At 38.3% G+C, this 10,947-nt stretch overlaps 1 protein-coding gene across 1 annotated transcript; it reads right to left on the reverse strand.

Annotated features, from left to right (window-relative positions):
- Window positions 1-709: 709 nt before the first annotated feature.
- Window positions 710-9,523, reverse strand: ptmaa (prothymosin alpha a). Its single transcript, XM_041791677.1, has 5 exons — window positions 9,342-9,523; window positions 6,781-6,846; window positions 6,613-6,694; window positions 5,288-5,364; window positions 710-1,699 (listed from the first exon to the last, which is right to left on the reverse strand). Exons 1-5 carry the CDS (start codon window positions 9,384-9,386, stop codon window positions 1,661-1,663), a joined length of 309 nt encoding a protein of 102 aa, XP_041647611.1. The 5' UTR covers window positions 9,387-9,523; the 3' UTR covers window positions 710-1,660.
- Between the last annotated feature and the right edge of the window lie 1,424 nt (window positions 9,524-10,947).

Consider the following 10,947-nt stretch of genomic DNA (forward strand, 5'->3'; position numbering starts at 1 on the left):
TTGATTTAGAAGGTGAAAACACCTTCCTTGTATGCTTTATTATCTCAGTAAGCTGGTATGCTGGGAGAATTAAAAGCCCATGCAGACTTATGGAAAGAAATTATTCAGATTAGTAGAACTCGGCTATAGTGAGCTAAGTGATCATTGACACGTCAGTGCTTAAATATCTGGATTTAAATACTGTTATAGATATCCTGAAATGGGCATTAATTGATTACTGCAGTGTAAATCCTGTAAATAGGTACTCCGAGACTGTGACATCACTACCGTTGGGCTGCTTAAGTAAAAGTTTTGACTTTCCATCATCAGCTTTCTTACAGTACCAAACCAAGATATTTTTTCTCTGTCTCATCTCAAAATTCTCCAAGAAAGTTTAATTTTAATTTGCAAACAGCTCAAAACATCTGGGTCTTAAATGTATGAAGAGGGTCTTAAAAAGTATTAGATTTTATGTCAGATTTTCTGTACATGTTTAACAGACCACTAGAACAGAATCACTGCTTTAGCCACGAGGACATAGAAAAGTTTCACGAAAAATGTACAAGCTTGATGAATTTTTCTAGAGTATCTTCCTCTGCTTCTCCTCGTTGCACAGTGAGGCTTAGAAATATTTGCAGGCTGCAGTTTAATCGTGTCATTCACTGCTGCAAGTGTTGTTGATAATGCAGTCCAGGAGGAATGAATATAAAATGCATGCTCCTCATTACACTTAATGTTTTAAATAAACTTTATTGAAACTGTCAACAAAGACAAGTGCAACCTGACAATGTGAACATTCTTTAAAAGGAAAGTATGAAAAGAGTCATCTAACATTAATGGGCCAGTTTGTCTTTTACAGTCCACATGGAAAAATTAACTCTTTAAAACAAAGGATAAAAAATTTACTATACAAGCACAACATATGGAAGTTTTATAGATGGGACTTCCTTGCTGTCAAATAGAGAAATTTACAGCAATGTGGGATTTTATTACTGTGGCTATGAGGCCAAAGGAAATCAAATCTTTGCACTTCTACTTGTTGAAAATATCACATATCACTGATAACTCATTGTCTTGCCTCTTTTTACTGCAGGTAAAAAGACTAGAAACTAACACATTAAAACAAAACAAATGGAATGACTTGTCTTTTAACTAAATAGCAGACACAAAAACATAAAACTCTGGCAATAACAGGCAGACAATCAGAGACAGCATAAATTATAGCCTTTGAATCTCATACAAAATATTACTAATACACACTCAGCCCTGTGAGAATGCGCTCCCATGTGGCTACAAGTCATCACACATTTTGTTCATATATAGACAAAAGAAACAATCCTAGATTGTAATCAAAGTGAGCCAGAAAGTATGAAAGGGGTTTTTTTGTGTATAGTGTATGATAGGCTGAATGCTTCTGGTTGGTTCATCCAGAATAAGAAGAGCTGATGATGAGTCTGGATCTAAAAGTCCTCAAAGCACCACTTAATACCCAGAGAGATTACTGTTGCAAAATGGCTGACTTCCAGACAGTATTTAGAAAAATATAAAATGTAAATAAGATACAAATAAAATCTCTTTTTAAGTATTCCTGTTAAGAAGGGAGGACTGAGGTGTTGAAGGTTTGCTGGAAAACTGGCTGTCTCTTGATGGTGTCCTCCGAACAGAGCGGGTGCTGCAGGTTCTACTTATCGGTCTTCTGTTTCTTAGTTTCAACTTCATCCTAGACGAAGATAAAAAAGATCAAGGTGAGGGAAATTCTACACATAGTAATGTCTGTTAAATGTACATTAAATCTCTCTTTTCAGAAGTATGGAAATTATATCAGCTAATTAAGATAAAGCAGTGATTCTGTTTCCCGCTGTGCTTTTGGTGAGGTGAAGCAATACGGTGATGGGCGGTGGGTTAACCGAAAATATTAACCTCCTGCATCCCAGCATCCCCATATGAGGACTGTACATTTTGGGTTCCCTTCACCATTACTCTTAATTCTGCTGAACTTAGACCTGTTAGTCTCATTTGTGGACATGTCGTCTGCCATCTTGTCATCACCCATACCATAGCTCCTGGGAGACCTGAAGGCCTCTCAGTAGAGTGGGGAGGCATGGACATTGAGTATCGGCCGGAGTTTAGGCCACGTTATGCACTTAAGGAACATCAGTATGCTGTGATGCCTGTGAACTCCGTCACAGCTAACTCAGATGAAGACGACATCAGCGAAGAAGAGACAGATGTGGGAGATAACACAGTTATCTCACATCTGGAGGACAGACAGGACCTGAAACCTCTATGGGTTGCCACGAACAAAAACAAGAACAAGAAGGATGATGAGAGGAGATGAGAGACATCTATAAGGCCTCTGAGAGGCTGGCCACATCTCCTGGGGCCCAGTGCAAATGGCAAATGGGCACAGAGCCTATATGCCAGAAGTAGGTCAAAAACAACACAGAATCCCAGAAAAATGGAGGAAGTTCAGTCGAGAAGAAGTAGTGAAGGTCGAAGTGGTCACTACTTGGAGGGAGCTGGCAAATTTACTCATGACCCCCATGTACACCACGCTGGTTATAGCCAAGAATTTAACCAGTAACTTCAGAACAGAACTGGTCAGTGTTGTTTATGATATGATGCTGAGAAGAATGAAGAAGGCGGCCTGCAAGGTTGCCAGGCAGTATCCAGAATTCTCAGACACCTCAGATGTATCCGAGAATGACGAAGAAGATGGAGAAGACAAGCCCGGGACCGCTGAGAGAGTGGTCCGCAGAGGAGCAGCGAGAAGGTGTGAGACTGCAGTGGGGAGTGTGTCAAGATTGACTGCCACCACAGCTGTCCAGACTGGACCAGAGAGACCAGTACGTGGCTTCTCCCTGGTTCAAACGATTGGGGTGAGTGAGTCCGTGCTTGACCTGGTGCAAAAGCTGGCAGAGCACACCTTGAGGTGAAACAGTACACAGGTGCTGGAAGAACTCGAGCTGATCAAGGTCCCAGAGTCTGGAGGAGTGGAGAAGCACAGAATCCATGTTGCTTGAAGTCCAGTGTGAAGTTTCCACAGCCAGTGATGATTTGGGCTGCCATGGCATCTACTGGTGTTGGTCCACTGTGTTTTCTGAAGTCCACAGTCAACGCAGCCATCTACCAGGACATTTTAGAGCACTTCATGATTCCTTCTGCTGACAAGCTTCATGGAGATGCTGATTTCATTTTCCAGCAGGACCTGGCACCTGCCCACACTGCCAAAGGTACCAAAAGCTGGTTCAATGACCATGGTGTTACTGTGCTTGATTGGCCAGCAAACTGGCCTGACCTGAACCCCATAGAGAATCTATGGGGTATTGTCAAGAGGAAGATGAGAGACACCAGACCCAACAATGCAGATGACCTGAAGGCCGCTATCAAAGCAACCTGGGCTTCCATTACACCTGAGCAGTGCCACAGGCTGATCGCCCCTATGTCACATCTCATTGATGCAGTAATTCATGCAAAAGGAGGCCCAACCAAGTATTGAAGGCATAGAAATGAACATACTTTTCAGAAGCCTGACATTTCTGTTTAAAATATCCTTTATTTAAATTGATCTTATGTAATGTTCAAATTTTTTAAGACACTGAGTTTTGGGTTTTCTTATCTGTAAACCATAATCATCAACATTTCAAGAAATAAAGGCTTGAGATATTTCACTCTCTGTGTCATGAGTCTATATAATATGTGGGTTTCACTTTCAGAAAAGAGTGACAAAAAATATTTAATTTTTTCATGATATTCTAATTTTTAGAGATGCACCTGTACTCCCACCTCCAGGTTAAACAGTGAATAATAGCTATTCTGTCTGGATTCCCCTGTAGATCCCTGTTAACTGGTCCCTTTAGACTGAGACCTGGAACACAGCCTCTTGTACAGGGTCTTGTGGGATCAAACACAGAAGAAAGAAAGAACACATTTATTTTAGAGATTTTGTTTAATCACAACATTGTTGTCACAACCAAATGAGTGCTGTCACTACTATAACATGGCATTATTTCTCAAAAATCAAAAATACCGTGCCCTTAATTATGATGTTGTTCAGTTAAATGTGGACTAGAACTAATGAATCCTTCACTTGAACCCAGTTCAAACAAAGGAGTGTCTTTTACAATTAGAAATCAGATTACAACTTGAGAAACACACCAAAAAATAAGACAGAAACTGTTTAATGAAAATATGGCATTAACTGATTTTTTTCATCAAGAAATATAATCTTTATGTAGATCTAAACAAAATTTATAATGCTTTTTAAGACCATTTTGATTTTTTCAGAAAACTTTTTGTTTCATCTGTGACAAATTCGGGAGACGAAAGATTATCAGGGAAATGAAAATATGATGCAAAGTTTCAGTGGTGTTCACTGTTCAGTAATTGTTATGTATGGGAGTTTTCATTCAACTGAAAATGGCAAATGTTAAATACATGGAACAAAAAGTATGAGGAGAAACACTTTAAATATGCAAAAGAAAGTGTAACTTAATTTTAAGCCAGATGGGCTTGGCTGTAACCATCATTTTACAAATACCAAGTTCACTCTTAGAAATACTGCAGTCAGGTGATGTTATATTGTGATATGGATCTTCCATAATTGTATACTTGTGCATCTCAATAAATTTGATTATCATATAAAAGTTATTTTTCCCCCCTGGTAATTATGTTCAACAATGAAATTCTGGATTCATCATGCACAAAGTGAAATATTTTAGGATTTTTCATCTTTTTTTATTAATGATGACTATGGCGTTTAGCTCACAAAGATCAAAAATACAGTATCTCAGAATATTAGAATATTACAAAACACCAGTCAAGAAAAGTCATAATTTTGTGACAGCCTTTAGAATAAAGGACACATGATTCATTACCATGTCCCTCTTTTAGTTGTTTTCTTTGGGAACATTGTATTCTAAAATTATTTTTCTTGTGTCAGGCATGCTGGTAAAATCCTTTAGAATTCAAGAACATTTCAGAAAACTGAACTGGAGCTTCATGGTGGGGTTTTCAAATTCAAAGCAAGTCTTCATAAAGCACCCAAACATGTATTGTCTCCAAGTCACTCCCAGTATTTAGCCAGTTTTGCTCTTGGTCATGCAAATCTGAAACACTAGTTTCTGTGATCACTGCCACAGCTTAGGTTTGACAAGCCTCAATAAAGTTTCATTTTACTCTATTGCAGCAGCGAAGAGTTCCTTGATAGTCAAGATGTTAATGTAGTGTGTAGGATTTCATATTTTTAGCTTCTTAATTTTGTCACTGCTTTTCACCATGACACCTTTTACAGGTTAAATCTTCTTACCTCATCATCATCGTCATCCTCAGCTGCTCTCTTCCCTCTTGGTCCCTCAAGGTCATCTTCATCATCGTCCTCGTCACCTAAATTCACACAAATAATTCCATTTTGTCAGTTATCAAACCAAATCTGATTGTTTATTCTGTATTTTACTTGGGGGAATTTGCTTGAATATCTTCAGGAATTTTGCTGGAATTTTGTGGTGATAATTGTACAAAAATCTTTTGGCTCTTTGGAAAAGCTTGCTAAAATGTTTGGGGAATATTTGAGGGCATTTAGTGGTGTTTTTAAAGGATTTTTAAAAAATTTTCACAGAAATTTTTGGTAGCGCCTGAGAAATTTGGGGGCAAATTGTATGTTTTGGGGATCTCTATATTTAAAAGAAAAAAAAAGTACAGGACATGATGCTTTGAAAGAGATAAATGTTTACAAATCAGCCATTACCAAACAAATCTACTGGGTTAAGAACTGCACTAACCAACCGTTTGACAAAAAAATATCAGCAAGATTAACTTCTGATGAAAACAAGGAAAATATATAAATAGCCATATCCTCAGACTATCAAACAAAGAGGGGGTACTATGAACAGTAGTGAAATGTGGGAAGGAAACAGTTTTAAAAGCATTTTTCGTCACAAAGTATTTCTAAAGACAAAAGTGCCATGATTCTGGGATTTTGAAAGAACTTTTTGAATCTGCACTTACAGGCAATGGTTTGTGTGATAAGTATAATATGTGACCAATTCTTTTACTCACTCAAAATGGTAAAAATGATAAACTTACAAATAATCAGCTAAAGTGAAACACATAAAATGTGTACAGCTCGTGTTGCATCAGTGCTTTTGAGTGCTCTCTGCAGTTCCACTAACTGTCCACTAGATGGCAGAATTTACCTGTAATTGTATTGACATGAAATCCAGTATAATGAGCTGACTTAGATTATTAATTTTACTGATCAAAGGTTTTCTTTTTCAAATCATTTGTCTCTTTGTAAATTCTGACTGTCGACTTAGAACCAGTGATTGGAGCGAGAGTTGAGCCACAAAGTCTTCATCTAAACTATTTTAGCAGAGCAAGTGAACCATTGAGCAAGCACCAAATCCCTAACTTTTTATATGATTAGCACCTTTCACAATAACAAAGGCAAAGTAAGTACTCTTCAAATAAACAGACAAATAACATCCTGAAACTCTTCCCAGGTGCCAAACTTCAGATGTAATAACATCTACATATACAACTCACAAAAATATGGTCAGTTGCATTACGCTGGGTATCATGACCCTCATTGTATTTTTTTTTTTCTTTTCATTGTCCAGTATTGAATACACATACCCTCTCCGTCCTCGTCATCATCATCCCCAACATCATCCTCATCCTCCTCTACTTCATTCTCCTGCTCGCCGTTCTCTTCATCCTGCCACAGTGAGACTATTATATTAGACCCAGAAGACAGACAAGGAACATTTATGTTCTTTTGGGAACAAGAGGAGTCGTTCTTACGGTTTTGCCATTCGCAGCAGCATCATCTCCATTCTTCTCTTCAGCCTGTTTCTTTTCTTTCAGCTCCTGAAACAGACATTATCACAGACACAAATGTTACAATTGTGTAAAAAGTCAAAGTACAAAGACAGAAACGTATGGCTAAATGACAGTGCTTGTTTCCAATGAATGTGAACACTATCTGTATAGTTTTGAAGTTTGATACACCTCAGTTTTTCCCATTTTGATTAGGCTGTATATTTCTTGGGAGTACATTCATTATCTCTGTACAATCAAAAGATAAAGTTTATAAGCTTAACGGAACTTTTACCCAAGGCAGTACATGCTAAATGCAAACACATTTTTTCTTACTATTCTTAAATCAAAAAAATGATTTCAAGTCACCCACAATCAAAATATGACACTGTTTTGTTTACATGAACCTTGGGAAAACACTTCAACTAGGTTGGCATCTCAATATGCCCTGTGAAAACTTATGGAAGCATTTGCTCCACTGAGTGAAAGAGAATAAGAGTGAAAAGCCTTTAACAATATATTTAATCACCTCATAAGGGAAATGGATAAAATTACCTTAGCACTGATTTATTTCTCAGTATCAAAAGAGTTTACTCCCATGTATTCAAAGTTTAACAGTGTTGTTATTAGTAGAAGACATCAAGTGTCTCTTTGAATTGGAGGGAAACTTTGAGATCCAGTTTTATAAAATTGCTTTATACAGAAAGGTGGCGCTGTAAGGCTCGTGCCTCCTATTGGTCAGTCCTCTCAAGTCCCTCCTACCTCCTCCTGTCTGGCTGCTATCTGACAACGTCGGTCACTGCTGCAGTTTATAAAGAGCAAGCCTACTATGAGACACCTCTAACATAGAAAAACTACAATCCTCTGCAGGAAAGCAGCTGATGCCACATTATCAAAGGTTTCATAGCATTTACGTTTTTCTTTTGACAGAACTTCTCAATAAATACCAGCAGGCCTATTCGACCTCTTTTATGATAATGTATTATTGTTACACACACAATACCTATGATACACCATACGGTGGTTAAAGATGAAATCCATATAAATTAGTCGACATGTTGCCTTAATTTAAATGTAACATGAAAAGACCGTATTATTTTAAGTGTGTTGAGGACATAATATCGACCAGACTCTGCTGGTGGGATGGGGGCTTAGACTGCTCCTTTCACAAAATTGAGGAAAACAATTGCTTTTACTTTAAGCAAATACCATGCACTCCATCCCTGATTAATCGTGCTCCTTTTTGCAAAGCAGCCCGTTTCTTTCGCGCCCTCAGGCGGCGTGCTGTAAAACCGAACGCAGCACGCGCGGCTTGATAATACGGGCACGACCCTGCCCCTCGTGCACCAGCTGCTCTCAGTTACCGGCCAGAGCACGGCACAGGTTTATGTATAAATAACTTTTTCACTTTTTTATTCCAGCCTCTTCGTACTTAAGGACCAACAGCCTCAAAGAGGCATACGATGATTTAGCCTAAACGTCAGAAGCACAAAATAGCCAAGTACCAGGGACGCACGAGGATCAACAATGACCGCACATTGTTCACACCAGAACCACCAGAAAGAGTAGGAACAGCAGAGTTCGGAAAACCCTAATCACTGAACAATAAAAATCAAAAAGCGTTTGGGAGGGGCAAATTTCTAACGCTTGACGACAACAGTAGCCCACCCCAACTGTGACTGTATTAAATAGAGCTACAAAAAGAAAAAATAAACACGTCCACGCGCACTACAGCCAGCTCAAATAAATAAACTAAGATTATCGTTCAGTCACGTCACCGATTGGAGTTACAGCCTAATGAGCCTAAGCTGGATGGTGATGTTATTAAAGGTTGCACACGTCCGCTGCACTGTCAGTTTTTGCAATAAATTACCCTCTGTGAATGTCGTCCACAATAAACACCAGAAACCACTCAATCTATTTCTGAAATAGCCTCTCTCTCGTTTTTAAAGACCAGATATTTAGTCATGTAAGCAGCACGCAGTGTTAAAACAGCAATAGATCTATATAAACACAAGGTTCGTTTTGATTATTGTACCGGAACACTGAGTTGGACGACAAAGTAACAGATGCGCAACTTAGCCGATTCAATTGGCGAATCTTTCTGCGAGTTTGGCAACATAAAGGCACGGACAACCCTGTTCCACACAGAGAAAGCAGCATGAACAAAGTCGTTATGTAGTCCGTAAATTCAGTGTGCAAAATAACAAATGCGTTTGCAATAGGCTAATTTCCTTACGGGTCCCCTGAGACTAAAGGAGGCGGTGAACTGAGCTGATTCTTCTCCTAAACCGATACCATGACCACTCTGTCTTCATCTCCATCCATTCACAGCTGCCTTACCTAGACACTTCCATGGAAAATGTGGAGATTAAAGTCAAAAGGCAGCCTATTTATGCACAATCAGCTACTGGATTGCGATTAACAAATGTGCCAATGCTTTTTTTCGGCATTATCTAAAAATAGGCAAATTAGTAACACGGTGATGAAAGAAGACAGGACTTAGAAAAGGGATTTTCTGTCTCCTTCTCTTGTCATTACCTTACCTTAGCACTGAGTTCCCCGCTGCTTTCCACTTTGCTGTCCGCCATTGTAGTTAAGGTAAAATAAATGTAGGCTATATCCAACTAGAATAAAGCTAAATGGAATAAAAATAGGCGTTCAAATTTGATTGGAAATCGTGTTATTGTGTCGTTGTCCTGCCAGCGGCGCTTCGCTATCCGGAGCTCCCGGCTTTATAGGCCAGTGGGAGGAGGAAGGTGTTTGGACGTAAACTCTGATTGGTCGCTTACCTTTGAAACTATTTCTGTTTGCAATTGGCCAAATGGAAACAATAGACAACCCCTCCTGTGTGCCTGCATGAACGAATTACCTCGATATGAAGCAAATTTTTCTTCTTAAGTTGTTTTTTCCTTCATCTCCTCAGTTCTTACCCTTTTCCTATCACACACACATACTATACGATGAACAATACATCTTAAACTTGCCCTGTTTGGCTAATACGCATGCCCCCTCAAAGCTACAATCGCCTAATGAATGTTAAACGAGCACACTGTCAGTAAGGTAGCCTATTTACCATTGCCTTTATTCACAGACTGGTAGCCTACAACTACCTCGTATTTCTCCCTGTCAAAATGAAGTAAAGCCCATTGTTAGACCAACCACAGCTGAAAAATTCGGAGCACTTTTGAGTCAAAATGCCATGCCGTTATTATTTCTAACCTGTGCTTTTTAACAGTCTTGTACTCACAGTTTTGCTTTGATAAATATCTTAGATGTTAAACCCAGAAAATGTTTTCCTACATTTAAATTCAATGGCAGCTTTAGCAATTTCGGGGCCCTAGGCAAATACGGACATGGGCCCCTCCATAATAGAACAACATTGTTCTCTCCCCTTTTAAATTCTTATTTATCATAGAAAGCCCTACTTGTTACAGGGTGTAAAAAACAACCAAAATTATTGTTTGACAGTGTTTTTTGGTACAGAAATGTAAATTTGGAGACTAAATGTACATCTGGTAACTAAATGATATCAAAGCAATGTAATACTAAATTGTATGCTTTTATTTCAATGATAAATGGCCACTGACTCAAAGAAAAAATAATTGTTTCATGCTTTTATACTTTTTTCTGTCTACAAACCAAAACCTCTCAAAAGTGTCTGAATTTAATTTGTTAATATATTTGTATTATATAATATTTGGTAAAATAACAGTAACACCAAATGGCTTCAAATGAAAAACTTGAAAAATCATAATTCAAACAAATATTTACATTTTATTGTTTAGAGCTTCAATGCCACTGTAACGTCAACAAGTTTACTTTATATTCTGGACTTTTAATGGGTATGTTAACCCCTACATGCTGGCCCAAGGGAAAGTTAGGGGTTGGGGGGGGCTAGTAGTCCAGGTCCCCAGGCAATTGCGTACTTTTGCTCAATGGCAAAGTCTGCCTCTGATTAAAAAACAGTGTGAAGATACTAAATTGAAACTTTTTATTAATTCAACAACTTTAATGTTGTATTGTGTGCTGCAGCTACTCCTTTTTTGTATCTTGGTGGATAATCATTCATATTTAATCAGCTCATTTTTACTATATATTTTAGCTGTGGTATCTTCTATTCACAAAAATATTAATCTGATAAAAAAAATG

Source organism: Cheilinus undulatus, linkage group 7, assembly GCF_018320785.1.
Source record: "Cheilinus undulatus linkage group 7, ASM1832078v1, whole genome shotgun sequence".
NCBI classification, from domain to species: Eukaryota; Metazoa; Chordata; class Actinopteri; order Labriformes; family Labridae; genus Cheilinus; species Cheilinus undulatus.

Bases quoted from the DNA above. Each gene is read 5' to 3' on its own strand.
- ptmaa (XM_041791677.1), bottom strand. From the start codon at position 9,386: ATGGCGGACAGCAAAGTGGAAAGCAGCGGGGAACTCAGTGCTAAG. The intron at 5,365-6,612 runs GTATGTGTATTC...GTGTGAATTTAG, and splicing joins TGATGACGAGGACGGAGAGG to GTGACGAGGACGATGATGAA. The intron at 1,700-5,287 runs GTAAGAAGATTT...ATCTTCGTCTAG, and splicing joins AGGATGACGATGATGATGAG to GATGAAGTTGAAACTAAGAA.